General features: G+C 47.4%; 1 protein-coding gene across 3 annotated transcripts in view; it reads left to right on the plus strand.

The window, feature by feature from the left end:
• Positions 1-15652, plus strand: part of SUFU (SUFU negative regulator of hedgehog signaling) — an 81149-nt gene that overhangs the window by 57923 nt on the left and 7574 nt on the right. For 2 of the 3 annotated variants that reach the window (XM_015866980.3, XM_015866981.3), the window contains exons 10-11: positions 806-944; positions 13347-13415. In XM_015866980.3, coding sequence (XP_015722466.1) covers positions 806-944; positions 13347-13415 — 208 coding nt within the window. The remainder of the gene's footprint in view (positions 1-805; positions 945-13346; positions 13416-15652) is intronic. The other variant, XM_032445329.2, reaches the window with a different exon arrangement.

A 15652-nucleotide genomic window follows, 5' to 3' on the forward strand; every position in this document is an offset into this window, starting at 1 on the left:
TCGTTTGGAGGTTAGGCTACGCATAGCACTGTATGTGACTTTTCTAGATACTCACAGTTTCAGTCAGCACTATTTTAAAAAACACATGTGGCAAATGTAGTCGTTAGCATAAAACAAACGATTGCAGGTGATTGAGTTACTTTGGCTTAATTAGTTACCTGCCTGTGGTATCAGAGTTATCAGCAGCAGGTGCACACTCACCTGTGCCTGTTGAGAAACCAATGGGATAGCTGACATGAACATATTTTATTTTACCTTATGAATGTGTGAACACTCTGTTCTGATCAGTTAACACAGCTCAACTGACCAGCAGGAACTCATCAATCAGCTGTGACCCTGTGTTGGGAGCCATATATCTTACCTTAAGTTTTCCCAGTTGCATATTGGAAGCATGCTTGCATGCAGAGGCACTCAGCCTAAGTACCACAGGCATGACAGTTTGATCCCACTGATGATCCTGCTTAGAAAAGCACTGTCTCACTGCCATGTGATGCAAAGTCTGGATCCTCTCCTGCAGTTTTCTTGTTTCTGAAGACTGACTGAAGACTGACAGTCCCCTTTCTGTACATGCACTGGGGCTTCATCATGGGGACAGACATGCAATGGGATCCAGTTAGGCTATTCTAGTTTTGAAGCAAGGCCCCACATTATATAGAGGAAATAAAAGAAAACTTGCCTCAAAAGGAGACTTATGATGGGCTAATCAGACACATGCTGATGGCAGAAGCTATAGCGATACATCTTCATTGATCTGTTGAATGCTGCTCACAGCCTTTCAGTTCACACATGTGTGTTTTATTCCCAGGGGAAGGCTCTTACATGGACGGCACTTTACATATAAAAGTATTACAGGGGACACAGCAATCACATTTGTATCAACGGGAGTAGAAGGCGCATTTGCTACAGAGGAGCACCCCTATGCAGCACATGGACCTTGGTTACAAGTGAGTGAGCCTTCTTCCTTTTTCCTTCCCCCTTTACAGTGTCCTAATTATGATCCTATGTTAAGGGCTTGAAAGTGTAACAAACCTGTTTAGCATCTCTTACAGTTCATGCAGAATATTTTCAGTGATCAGGAACACAAAAAATAATGGTAAACTGTTACTATTTATGTCAGTGGAGCTGAAATTGATGAGCAGTGGCTGGGAAGTTATAAAGTTGTCTGTGAATACAGAAGTATCCATTTCCTGGAGTCAGCAAACACTTTGAAGACTCTTTGCTCTTGATTTCCTCAAGAAAGGAATCTAGGGAGGCAGAGTGGAATGACCTAAATGGAGTCAGGGCAGAAGAGCCAGCAAGCTGATATCCAGAGAAGGCTGTGGGACTTCGATCCTACAGAGCCAGGATCTCAGTTTTACATCACCCTTTACAGGAGGGCAGCACAGAGGGTCAGCCTTTCAGTTTTACTTCTTTCTTAATGATTTTATGACAAAAGTGTGGCTGCTTGAAGCACCCACACATTTTCTGCACCACGCTGTTTCTGTATCACAGATTTCCCTTGGAAGCTCCCCATCTGCTTTGTGTTGAGGGTCAGCCCTTTGGAGCCAGGGATGCACGAATTATAGGATGACATGGCACTATTCTAACCTTGAATTTCTTCATGGTTATAAACACATTGCAAAGATTAAAAAAAAATGCTTTGAGGAATATGTTTATACAGAAAAACACATCTCTGAGAGACTGTATACATGCAGTACATCTCTGCCTTCTCTGTTGCTGTGGCATTCCTGCCTCCCCTTCTGTTTTTAAGGCAGAGGTTTGTTTTAGAGTTGCAGTGTTGTAGTTAACCTTCCAGTGACTTGTTTTCAAGGCATTCCAGTGCATGTGTTCATATGTCTGGAGGACATCATACCTTGAAATCTGTATGACTTGTGAAGGAGCTGATCTTCGCTGGAATCATCTCGTGTAGGGATTTCAAAGAACTTGCATGCTTTGATTGTACTGACTGGAAAGTGCAACACTCCTGTAATGATTAACAGCAAACGGTCAGGCTTAAGGGTGGGTCATTTGCTGTTGGTTCCTGTGCTTGCCAACACATGATACACGGGATCTTGTGACTGTGTTAACTCCAAACATATGAGTGTTTGTCTGCATTTACATCACATCTTGAAACGTATTAATGTGTGGAGCAGTCGGGTAACCTCTAAGAGTGAGGAACGGCAGCAGTTAGGTCACCATTCAGGCAAGTAACCAATATTAACCCTTGTGAACCCAGTTGCTTCTGTGCCTGTTACTGGGGTGCTGAAAATTAAGCAAGTTTTCTGGGAGGGAAAGCTGAAGAGTTCCTGGCTCCTGAGGGACTGAGAGAAGCAAGTTCCCTTGCTTGTCTCCTGCACAAGATCATTGTGTTGGATCTTCTCTTCTGACAAGACTGACTTCGTGCTGGCTCCTGCCCCATCCCGTGATAGGAATGAGGGAGGACAGCCTGGCTGGGAGGGGAAAGGAAGCTAGAAGCAGCCTGGGACAAGAGGAGGAGGACCTGGTTGTGTGAGATAAATGTGGGAGTGTCTGAGGCTCTTGGCTTAATATGCAATGCAAGGCTTCCTCTGTGCTTAGCAGTCCCTTGTGGTGTTGGGAGTGGAGGAGGGAGGTTCATGTGGCTTTGCTTCAGAAGTAAAAGACACTGTGGTGCACAAAATTATCAAGGAGGCGAGTTGTGTTAGTTTAGACCCCTGCAGCCCGAGTTGGCAGCCCCGCAGAGCTTTCAGAATGAGGCCCAGGGGCCCTTCCTTCTCCTCTGCCTGGGACCTGGGGCACTGCAATGCAGAGGCTTGTTACAGAGGCATGCAAATGGAAGGATTATGGAGAGGAAGAGAGATGGCAGGCCTCTTCTTCTGCAGGTTTTTCTCCTATCTTAGGAAACAGAGCCTGAAAAATCCAGGCCTCCACTCTGTGCAGCAGCCAGGGACTGACTCCTTTGGGCCTGAGTGCTGGTGCAGCGAAAGCCCAAACCTGCAGACTAAACACAGCACCTCCTGTTTACATCTCGTGGGCTGGAGTGGAGCATGTCCAAGGTGGGTCAGGCCAGGCTGAGCAATGGGCTGAGAGTCTCTGGCTGCAGTGGGTGCTTAGCAGGTGACAGGAGTTTGGCAGGTCCTGCGCCGTTCCTAGCAGACCGGTGTCCGTATCGCTGCCACAGCTGGGGCTCGGCAGGAGCCCTTTTAGCAATCTCAGCAGAAAAGGCAAGGAGTCATTAGACTATGACGATTGTGTGCCCCATTTCTGTCAACAGTCTTTCCAGGTCACGTTTGAGGTATGTTACTGGGGGAAGCCTGTCCTGCTGCTGCCCATGCTCAGGGGATGATTAGATTATTTCATTCTCCAGAGCTGTCAAATTGGCACCTTTCCCAAGCATTTGGATTTTTATTTTTTTTTTTCCCCATTTAAGTAACATTTAATTAGTTCTAAGAAGCTAAATTCTATTAAAGGTCTAAGCATGTCAGGCTGGTTTATTTCTGAACTTCTTCCACTGTGTCATGTATTGTTGAATAGGGAAATGGCTTTGACTCAGAAATGTACAAACATATTCAAGAAGTCCTCCTTGTTAACACTAGACTCCTGTTTATATGCTAGTTACCGTGGCAAAGTCTCTGATGTGTAACACTTGCATTAACATTACACATGATCAAAGGCTTCCGTCCTTCTTTCTTCCGTTCCCCCTTCCCCCAGCACTGTGACAGCCTTATCCCCATGCCTCCTAAGCACCCCTCATCTCCTCTCCTCTCCTTCCCGAAGGGCAGATGTTCCAGATGCACAGAGAAAGGCTGGGCAGGAGCTGTCTGGCCCAGTGTCAGAGAGTTAAGGATGCTGATCATATAAACAGACTCTGACATTAACTGCCCCACAGAGACATTCATATTCATGGTGGAGTGCCCGAGCTTCTCGGACTGAGCATGCCAAGCATGCAATTCATCACAGATCAACCTTGTTTGTCTGTAAGCCTACCCAAAGCAAGGTGAGGTTGTGCGTGTGTTCTCTTTCCCTCCCTTACTTGTGTTCAGGCAGATGATAGAGACGCTCTGTTGAAATGTCTTGCTGATCAAACCCGACCCAATAAAGTTGCCTGAGCCTTTAATACATATTAATATTATCCTGGGGTAGTTTGTGTCAAAGCCTGTCAGCATGCATCATCCTTTGGGAATTACCATCATTAAGTCTTCGGTGATGGGAGTCAGGACATGCTTCTGCAAAGCTCCTCTGCTTTTATGTGGAGCTCTCTGCCCGTCTAGCACAAAGCAGACTGTTCTCCCCTCCTACCTTGCTCACCTGGACTGCTTACTCTCCCCAGAGGGGAGAAGGAGGTTTGTTTAACACTACCTTCAGATAATTTCTGCTCCTGCTGCTTTAGGCAGTCATTGTTCTAGGGAAGAAGATGACATTCAAGTCTTTGATCATGTACAACGTACATGTTACGCATCAGATATTGCTGCAAACTCTGACATGCGAGCCCATATAGTGCAGTAAAAACAAACTTAAAGAGTCCTCGTTAACTGCAAAATCAAGCATACAGAATTTAAGAAGCATCTGAACAACAGTCTCTGCAGCTTAACCTTGCCCTTGTTATGGATGTGTATTTCAATATCGTATCTAATTGAATGTTCAGATGTATTTTTTACAAGGTACACCACCTCATTCAGTGCACAAGGATGCAGCGTATTTGGAAGTGTAAGGTAGCCTCACACCTATAGGACTTCCACTTTGTTTGTCGAAATTAGGACATGTGTAGTGAATGAGGCAAGTAATTGCAGAAAAATCATAATAATCCCATGGTGAAGCCTGTTACTCTGGAGAACTGAATCCTGTCCCTACCTCTATTATTCTGTTCTTTCTCAATATTGTCTCCAGATTCTTAAGCTAAAATGTTCACAGGTGGCAACTGAGTTTGTGTTCCCCATTTTGTGGATGGCCAGTTTGAGAACTGAGGTCTGATCCATGTTCCCAGCAGCACCAGAGGCCAGGAGGAATTCTGCTGCAGATCGCATGTGTCCCACAGTGCAGAGTGGGCAGGAAAAGTGGGACCTGTGAGTCTTGGGACAGGCACCTGCAAGAAGTAGCCATTCAGAATCTTCATTTCCTTTTCACTTGTTTTCCTCTGTCTGTTAAGGAAAACCTTCTTCCAGCCATCCTGTGAAGATTAATTTAGTGCTTGCAAAGCATTCCAGCACCACAGATGAACACTAGAAGCAATTTCAGGAAGTTATTAAAATTCATTCTTACAAGTCAGGAGAGAGAAAAGAATTCTGTGGGGTAGGGGGTAGGCCTGAGAGTCAAGGCTCACACTGAACCTCCTCTGCTCTTAAGGGTTTTCTCTGAGATTTTGTTAGGTCTCAGCTTCTTTAGCTCCCTCCCCCATCTGCTGCATGGAGAGGAGTGCTCCCTGCCTTGCAGAAATGTGAGGCTGAGCACGTCAGAGACTGTGAGAGCAGGAGGGGCAGTAAGATTAGGTACTTCCAATGTAATCCATGCTGGCAGTAGTCGGATGCAGAGTACTAAATAAAGGGGAAGAGAGTAGGAGGAAATGGGCAAACAACTTGAATGATAATGAAAAGAAATGATGACTAATGCTGCATTCAGTGAGCAGAACCATCCTGAGGACCAAGCAGGGCAGAGGTCTTGTGGGAGAAAAACTGCAGGCGATCTTGTGATTACAGATTTGTTTCGTGATGCAGACATTCACTGGGGCTGAATTAGCATTGCACAGACAGTCTCTATTCAGCCATTTCCAAAGTTTCACATGCCCAATATTGCTGGTCTCTGTAGAGGGGTTTTTTTCCAGGTAATTTACTCCATTTCAAAACAAATGCTGTTAGGCTGATGGAGGCTATGGATCATTTGCAGTTGGCACCTCAGCACAAGGTCTCTGTCTCCACGTGAGCTCTGCTTGCCTCCCATGCCAGCAGGTTTGCAGCGTCCAACAGCCATGGTGTGGATGCTGAGGCTGTGGAAAAGGGGCTCCCCTCCCGTCTCCCTACCCTTTGTGTCACCTCCGGCTTTGGCCTCTGGTCTGCTCTCCATCCTGTTTTTCTATGTCTTTGTCTTCCCCTCATCCTGGCCCGACTCTGCTTTTCTCTCCTCCCCTTCATTCAAGCTGGCAAATTCCTTCACCTCCTCCTCCACATCGCCTGACTTCCAGCAAAAATTCTGAGAGCACTGGAGAGTTTCCTGCTCTGCGTCCCGATGTGCCTGGTGCCATAGCAATCCCTCGTCACTCACAGGAATGATCAAAGGGGAAAGTCCTACTTAGCAGCCTCTGCCCTGTGTCTGGGGGTGAGCTGCCTCGGACTGGGGCATGTTCAATGAATAAGGGACCTTCAGTGCATTTTTCTGCCCTTCTTTGAAAGGCTGTGGGCAAATTGTCACTTTCAGTCACTTCGGACTCTGCAAAGCATTCTCTTGGTAGGGAGAAAGACTTTCCCCTGACCTTCGAGCTCCTCCTGAGGTCTAGTTCCAGTGCTCTGCAACAAAACGATTATCCACATTTGTTAGCACTGTCGGAAACTACTTTTTCCAAAATACCTCTCTGAGATAACTTGATTCCTTTTCCCTTAAAAACCCTTAAAAACCTAAAACAAGACATCCAGCATGGAAAAATAAGTGGAGGCTTAGGACAGCAAGGTCAAACTTCTGGTAGAAAACCTTAGACAAGCGTGTCTGTAGGCAGGATAGGTACGTGGAGCCCGTGGGAAGCATCCAGCTTTCAGGAGCTATCAGCACACACTATCTGTGTTGGCAGTTGCAGGGTGGGGGGTGAGCAGGGTCATAGGGGACAATCCATTCTTTTGGTTTGGCAACCTAAGTGAAAAATCTGGGAAAGAAGAGCAGACCAAGATCAATCTTTAAATGTTCTCAGTTTTTCTAGCTGAAACAAAAGCCTTAAAGAAACCAAAAGCAGAAGAAAATCCTTTTGTGTTGAATGAAACCAGAAATAGAAGGTTTTCTTCAATAAAAACAGACCAAAGGGGAAAAAAAAAAAACAAAACAAGCAAAGTTTTGCAGAATGGAGCTGGGGCCGTTAGAAGTTTTGCCTTCTCTAATCAACATTTGAAGGATAAAGCACTCACCCAGGATATGAAAAACTCATGTTTTATTCCTTTGCTTTTATTTCAACCGCTATTTCTACTTCTTAGCTTTATGGCCGCCACAGCTATAGGGTATTTTGGTTGTTCCTCAGCTCATCCAATTGGAGTTGTTCCACATCATATAAAACACTGAATTAGTCACAGAGACAGAGAGCACAAGAGAATGACTCTGTTCCGGTAGAGTTAGGACATTCCCCTGGAAATGAGCACATCTGGTTCTTCTCTCTGCTATACCACATGTTAAATCATTTATGCGCATTGGCATAATGGCAGCAGTAGAGGTTCAAAGCAACCTTTGTAACAGCTACTCTGGTGCTTCAGTTGCTCACCCATTAAGTGGCAGCTATGGGTTGGATCCAAGGGATTGGTTTTATGTCTCCCCAGACTTGAGTAGCCGTGCCATGCCTAGCCTGGTGAATTTAAGGACAGTGTCCGCAAACTGCCCGAAATCACATACAAGCACAGCCTACTCTTCACCAGATGCATCCGTCCCAAGACAAACATTTTCTAAATCTTTTAGGTGGCTTCCCCCAAATCCTTGGTTAGGCCTGGGGCAATCTAAACTATCACTTTCCAGTAAGTTTATCACCTTCCCACAACACTCCCCCAAATCTCTTTCTGCTCTTTTTTCTCACAGCCTCATTTCATGAGACACCAGGAGAAACTTAACATTGGAAGTTAAAGCATCCCATTAGGTCGTCATGATCCACTCTTCTACAGCAAGTTCTCTACTCCTTTGTCTAGGCTAGTTTTGGACAAGTCAGGTTCTTCCATCCTTCATCCAACTGACTATCCCCCGGCCTAATGCCCCTCCCTTGCTACTTGAACTACATTTTGGCTATTCCTTGTGGCTTTCTTCTTACCCAGTTGGAGCATTTGCTGAAATGCCTGTTCAGCCTTAGCATTTTCACTCCAAATGAATTGGTGTTGCTTGGCTCCCTTGCCAGCTCTCTCTAGTTCAGCCAAACTTTGTGTTTACTGGAAGCAACCCTGTTTACAAGGTTGATCTCATCAGGCTGGACCCAGGACTAGCCTTGTAGCTGGGAATGTCATAGGAGATCTCACAAGGTCAAAATCTTTCAGCGTCATCATATACTTCCTCTTCGGGAATTGTAACATCACAGTGTGAAGCAATAGGGTCCCTCAGGCATCTGCGAGTGGATGTTTTTCCTGTACAAGGAGAGTTATGAATCTCCTGGAAGAGCAACAACGAAATTTCCCATCAAAGGTGTTTGTTGCAATGCTGGTACCTTGGAGGCTGTACTGAGATGGGCCTCTTCAGGCAGTGTCGGGGCTGGTCATGACGTAGAATGGCCTAATGACAAGGCCAGAACCATCAAAGCAAGGCAACGTGAAGAAGGCCAAGCCAAGGGGAAAGCCAGGAGAGCAGCTGGGGATGTTCATGGCACAAAGCACAAATCAAGGGGTGTATTGGTAATGTCTAATTTCAGTGGGAAATGCTGACACACCTCAGCTGCGTTTTCTCTGTGCTGTCAACAGGAATTAATCTGAAACATTTTTAGGGCAAAGGTCTCCTAAATGCTGCTGGGTATTTGCAGAAGTAACAGATGACATGCGGCTTAGGGTACAGCTGCTCCACCCAGCCCAGGTATAGCACCTGTATGGATGAGCAGTGTCTGAGGAGTGCTGGTGTGATTTACCTATGTAAACCTATGTATGGGTTTATTGCAATGCTTCCCCACCTTCTCTGCCTGAGCTGTACAGGCCAGCTCTGTACCAAGTCCAGATCTAATAAAACCTTTATTTTCTTTGACAAACCTGTTAGAAAAGCAAGTGGCAATGTTTAATGCAAACAAAGCACTAGGACAAAGTGTGGGATCATTTGGTTTTGTTTCTAGGTAGGCAAGAACATGGGTATTATCAGTAAAAGCATCCACGCTGAGTTGTCCCTGGGCCAATTGCTTGTATTTTGCCCTGAACAAAGCACATTCCCTGAAGCTAGACAAAGCTGCAGCTTAATTCCTAGCTCAGCTTCTGAGGGTCTTCCAAATCAAAGGTGTGCCAGCTGTTTTAGGCTGTCAGAATCAGCACGAACTGTGGTCCACAGCAACCTCTCCCGTGCTGAGAATTTCTAGTCCTCATGGTAGGGTTGAACCCTAACGTGCGAGAGAGATGGGGTGTTAGGTGTGGAACGGTACCTATAAGCTGACTGTGAAGTCTTTAATGTTTTACTAAGCACAAGTTGCTTTCAAAGTCAGCCGAACTAGTCTAGAGCCCCATGACCTTGTGAACGTCTTTAGATCTCACCTGTTTTCCTGCATTTGCAGCTGTGTACCTGTAACAAGTCACAATACAGGTTTCTCAACTGTCTGCGGGTATGGAGGCTTTGACACAAGCTCCTTCACTTGACCTGTAGCTAAGTCCTGTGGGTAAGAAGTAGGTTTCAGACAAGCTCAGGTGGGATTTACCACGAGAGGGAGACATCATGCTCACAGCATTCCCTGAATGCATCCACCTGAGTGGGGCTGCCAGCCACGGTGTTTTGTAATGTGTCAGCACATGCGGCTATCAGTGAGGCAGAGGGAAATGCAGGCCTTGATTGTTGCAGTAGGTACCTCTGATAGAGAACAGGTACTTCCCCTTTGGGTAGTCACCGTCTTCTGAGCTTCTGCAGCATTACTGACATTCACAGAGCAACAGAGCACATGGGAAATGAAGAGTGAATCTGCTGGCAACGGGATGGCATCTGTCTGGGCCTCTCTGGGTCAGGTCACAGAGATCCCAGTGCAAGCAGAGCTGTATCGCACCAAAGGGAACATCCCAGATAGCCCCAGCTGCTCGGCGAGGCCGTTCCCTGTACGTACTGCAAACAGCCATGACAAAGGCTGAGCTACACCCTGCAACCAGCTTCAGCAGGCCAGGAAGGCGGGAATGTTTGCACAGAGCTGTGAAAACACAGAGCTGTGAGCAGCCGGCCTCTATGGCTCCGGGAGAGCTCCGTCACCTCCTCAGCACTGCCCAAGAGATGTCATGGGAGGAAAGGCTGACTCCGTGTTTTGGATGGCTTCATTTGTCCTACAGATTGCAGAGACTCTTCCCCTAGCTGGAGCTGTTTGTGCTGGGGGAGTGAAAAAGCTGTTTCATCATGATGATCTCTGTGCAGCGTCCTGTTGATAAGATCAACTAACAGCATTGAAGGAAAACTCTAGATTCAGGCCTGAAATATAAAGTGAACAGGACCTATTTGTTTAATTTGAGCTTCTAAGGTTTAAATCCCAAAGGAAATTAAATTAGGTGCCTAGAGCAATGGCAGTCTGTCATGTTTATTTGCTGGGAATGTCACCTTTAATATCATGCACATATAACGTGTGTGTGTTAATGTAATGGGGTATCATACTGTGCAGGAGCAGGCATGCTACAATAGCTGGAAATATGAGATATTCTGAGTGAGGGAAGCTGCGATGGGATCAGATTTATTCTCATCCTTCTCCATAGGAGCAAAGAGTCACCAGCATGAAGCTGTTTTGCTGATTGCAGGTGTGGATGTCGGCCTGATCTATGAGCAGACCTTAATGCTCTTGGGTCATTTAAATTGGTCTACTTCTAAGAGGGGAGATCTTGTCTGGATGCAAATCCAGGACTGCCGTACTTCTTGCTTCAAAGCCCTCTTAGCAGCTGGTGTGCTGGGAGCGTGTGCCTTCTGCATCATCAAGAGAGTTCAGGAGTGCTGCAGGTTCCCTGAGCTGAGGATCACGTCACTTACCCATTTGGTTGCACCCACACTTTAGAAATTCCCTTCTGCTCAAGGAAGGAGGACAAGTTTCCCCAGCTGCATGGGGTAGGAGGCTCTGGGGTGGTTTGTTTCTGACTCAGGCTGCTGCAGGTTGCTGAGGATGGGCTGTGTGTCACACACTGTGTGAATGTCACTGCAGCAGTTTGTCACTGCAGCCAGAGACGCTTGCCCTCCACCAAAGTTAACTATCTATGCAGGGCTTGCAGAACAGCACTGCAATCTTTTCTCAGCCTGCTCCAAAGCACACGCTGCCGCCGCTTCCATCTCACAGCCACAGTCCGTGAGACAGCTGAGCTGCAGACTGCTGTCCCACTCCGCCTGTCAGACCCTTCAGGGAGCCGGTTCAGCTCACTGAATCAGTGGAAGTTGTTATTTGGTCATTGTTTTTTTTTTTTCAGCTGGATTAACAAAATCCACTGAGAGGGTGATGGTGAGCTGCAGATGGGCTGGGCTCAGGGGATCACACCCCATGTTGGTGCTTGTCGCAGTGCTCCACATAAGCTTGTCTCTACTCTGCAAGTCTGTGGCTTAGCCGAGACCTGACTGGTCCCCCGTTTGCTCCCTCGAGCCCTTGCTGCTCACCCCTGCTCACCCTGTGTTGTTTTCCAGCAGCAGAAGAGCAGCTGGCTGCCTCCACATGTGGTTCCCATTTCTTCCCTGCCTCTGGCACCTTGGGAGCGCCCAGGGGTCTTCCTGCTGTGCTTCTCTTCTAGTCCCCCTGCCAAAGATGTGACTCCTCATTCCTGCTCTCTCACCCATCCCAACCTCTGGCATTTTTGTTCATCCGTGGAGGGCTGAATATTCATTTCCTCTTTGCCTGATTGCTGTGAATACCAATTCCTCCTCCTTTTTCCGGCTGCCCTGTACATTTTGATGTCTGCCAAATTGTTTTCATTCCCTCACCCCATTGCAGGCTGCACCTCCGCAGAAACTGATCTGCTCCGCTCAGAGCCCCAGCTCCCCACCCAGCTATTCCTCCTGGGCTGAGCGATCAAGTTGCCCTCCTGCCTCCAACACGGACAGTCAGCTTCCTCGTTCTGTGAGCAGGCCAACAAACGAGTGTCTCCAGTTCAACAGGCAGGATAGTTACAGCCTCCTGCAAGGAGACTGCAGCAGTTTGCAGTGGCGCTGCGTGTTTCAGTGCAATGTTTCTCAGCTTGCCAGTCTGCAGATTGGTGCCAGGTTGCAGAGCTCTGTCCAAAGCAGCGAGCTCCTGGCTGCTGGCTGAAACAGAGCTTTTTCCAGGCTCAAGGTAAGAGCAGAAAGGCCTGATGGGCTACCTGCATCCAAGCTGAGCAGCTCAGTCATAAACCCTGTCCTGAAGCCTGCTGCAGGTTGGAGCTAAGTGAGGAGGGAAATGCAGCAGAGAGTGGAGGCTACAGTTCCCTCATCCTCCAGTGTACACACAGTGTACAGTGTTTGCAGGGCAGCAGGGATGAATGGAAAAGAATTCAGACACATCATAGCTCTTGAATCTGGATTTGGTGTTTTCAGATCAATTCTCTTACCTGTTAAAGGAAGAATAGGAGACCAGAGGACTCCCTTTCTTTTAGCCAACAGCCCTGCTGATATTACCAGAACAGAGGCCAGCACCTTCAGCCAAGTAGCCCATGTTGTCCAGGCAATCATGTGCTCTCCGCTCCCATTCCTGGCACCAGGGAACTGGAGGTGGCTTCCTGCAGGGCCATTAGACAGCCAGGCTGCCCCTCTTCAAGCCCAGGGCAGGAGGAGACAGGGTACAGAAGGGGTCTGGGTATGGTGACTGCTTTGGGAATGGAGAGCAGTGCTGAAGATGGAGGAAAAGGGTGGAGTGAAGGAAGGAAAGGAGGTGCAGTGGGAAAGAAGCAAACCTGTAGGTTGAAGTGGGAATAACACAGTGGGTACGTCTGTAACTCAGCTCCCAGGAATGCCACTCCAAAACACTTGCACTGCGTGGGGATGTTGTCCCCATCCCCTACCACATTTCCATTCCCTTTCCAAATCCGCTGGCTGCTGGGGGCTCCAGCCTTTGGATCTGCTGCAAAAAGAGGCAGAACATGTCTGGTTTTGGCTATCATTGCCTTCCTAAAGAGAGTGTGGGTTTTTCTCCCCGTGAATCTCTGGGGCTTGCTCCCCTGTGTTCTTCAGCTCTGTGTGACTTGTGGTCTTCATGGAGCTTCACTTCAAGAAATCAGATGAAAGCAGCACCGTCTCCCACTGCTTCTCCAGCAATTGTTATATTGACCCCTTTTCCTTCTTCCCTACTCTGTCTTAAAGCCGAGCCTCTAATTTTAGTCTTAGGAAGATAATTGAGGGTCAAAAAAGATTGCCATGTAATTTTAACATTTTTACCGTGGTTGAGGCAGGAGACAAAGTTAGGAGCTCCTTGCCCTTAAACCAATGTGTTGCAGGAATGAAGAACGTGGGGAAGGAGCAAGCTGGTACAATCTGCTCAGTGGAAAAGTCATTTTGTTGCTTGGCAGTTGGCTAAAACTAGGAGTGAGAAGACATAAACCACTGTATTTCCTTTGCAGATCCTATTGACCGAAGAGTTCGTAGAGAGAATGCTGGAAGATTTAGAAGATCTGAACTCTCCAGAGGAAGTAAGGCTGCGTTGTTCCTGCATCCCCAGTGTATGCCCAAGAGAGCCTCACAATCTGGAGGCTTTGCGAGACCTTTACATCTTCTATGGGATAGGGCACTGAAAGAAGGGATTGTGAGAAAAGCAGAGCAGTTTTTGGTATGAAGGGAGATGCTGCACGTCTCTCCTTCAGCATCATTCCCCACTCACTGTCTTGGCACCCCGACCCAAAGCAGGGCAGGCCAGGTGTCAGGGTTTGCCTCCATGCTGTGGGTAACCTCCTTAAGAGCTCACCTCCTCCCCCACTTCCAGAGCAGCTGGATGCAGTGGTAGCACATTTACTACTGAACAGCCTGTCCTTTGGGGCCTCCTTTTTTGGTTTGGGAACATTTTCATGTCTGCTCTTGGCCCTCACCTGCTGCCCCTGCAAGTGAATGCACAGCGTGCAAAAGACCATCCCCAGCCTGAAAGTGTTACAGCAGCGGCTGAAGGAGCTTTATAAAGCTTTGCTCTGTGGTGCTAAACTTCCCCTTGCCATGTGATCTCTTCCTGGGGAACATTTAACACCCTGTCTCCCATGCATGCCATATAAATATTCTGACTGACTTCAAAGAGCAGTGGCAAAAATGACATGTAATATTTTTAATCCCATTTTTTACAGCTCCCTGCAGACTCTAAGGAAACTTTCCTTGGCTTGTCAAGCAGCCCTCCTATCCCTCACCCTGCTCCCCTCCCCCCAGGAAAATCTCAGGGCTCTAATTGTTTAATCCAGAGTTGATTTAATGCCAGGGTGTTCTTTGCTGAGAGAGTGAGGGGAGCACACTGCTGGCTGTGCAGGGACTTTCAGGCCAGCTTTTATCCAGTTAAACCTAATCCAAAGCTCATTTTGGCCGGTGACATGGAAGCCCAGGAGCGCTTGGTCGGAAGGGCCTTTAGCAGGGCTTTGGATTGCTTGTGTTCCTCTGTGCCCTGCAGAGAGGTAAAGACAGTGGACATGGCAGCTTCTGGCACAGCGACCAGCCTCTGAGTTACTGTGACTTTGCTAAATTAAAAAGTGAAAAGCAAACAAATGCAAAGGATGACTTCTCAGAGAGGATTGCTTTGGAACCACTCCTCTTTGTGAAAAGGAAAATACTTGAGATGAAATGTGATCTTTCAGCGTTCAGATCCCTCCAAGGATTTGTACGTTGCAGGATCCCAATTTCGGCCAACTTAACGCGTTCCTCACAGCCCTGGCTGATGATATTCCTGCGACTGAATGAAGCTCTGTCAGTGCTGCAAGGAGAGTCTTTCCTTTGCTATACAACAGATTAAGTGAAATATCTTTATTTGAGTATCTTTAGCATATGTTTCACATACTCTTCACCTTGAACTCAGAAGGATCCCCTGGGCTGTATTGGACCACTGGATTACATGGTCCAGGCCATACACAGGGACTGAGTTAAAGAAAAAACAAGACAGTCCTAATTGGAACTTGGACTGTTTTTGTTTACTAGAGGAGGAAAAAGTAGAAGTTCTGGGGAGCCTTTGCCCTGAACGATCCTTCTGCCTTGCCCTCGGATCATGGGTCAGGCCCAGAACCACCAGCCTGGCACATTAAGGTCAGTGGGTCCCAACTGCAGGTTACCCTTGTACACAAGCTGTACATGGAGCAAGGTCAGGAGCAAATTCATAGGCCACTGCAGCTATCCTTCCTGTGGAGCAGATGGCTGCAGGGGAACAAGAACCTACCACTGAGCAGGCATTGATGTCCTTCAGAATGGGGCTCCTAGGGAAAGAAAGACAACTCAGTGGATAAAGATGGATGATTGCAGGTCATTTTCCCTTGCACAAGCTCTCTATGTATGCAGTAGCCCCTGTGCAACTTCCAGCACTGCTGGCTTTGTTCAGGAAAGGATGGCTGTGTCTGTGGCAGATCTGAAGCAGCTGCCTCCATGTCCTGTGCCTGCAGCTGAGGTAGGATCCTGGTGAGATTCCTTCCTGAGGATGGTGTGGAGGCATCAGGGATGATCACTGTGCTGTGATCACTGAGTGAAGCAGAGTTTTAAATCAAAATCATCCTGCAAACTGGTTTCCAGCCTTGTGTTCTGGATGCTCAGAACAGTCAGTGGGATTGCTTGAAATGCTGGTCCCGAAGTGGCTGTTCTGCTGCCATGTTGCCACATACAGGTTTGAAGCCTTTATTAGTGCTGCATCTAGGATGTTTGCTTTTTTTTCTTTACTTCTTGCACTCTTAGATCTGGCTTTGGCAGTTTAGCA

Source organism: Coturnix japonica, chromosome 8, assembly GCF_054131305.1.
Source record: "Coturnix japonica strain WE chromosome 8, WE-NBRP24, whole genome shotgun sequence".
Lineage (NCBI taxonomy): Eukaryota > Metazoa > Chordata > Aves > Galliformes > Phasianidae > Coturnix > Coturnix japonica.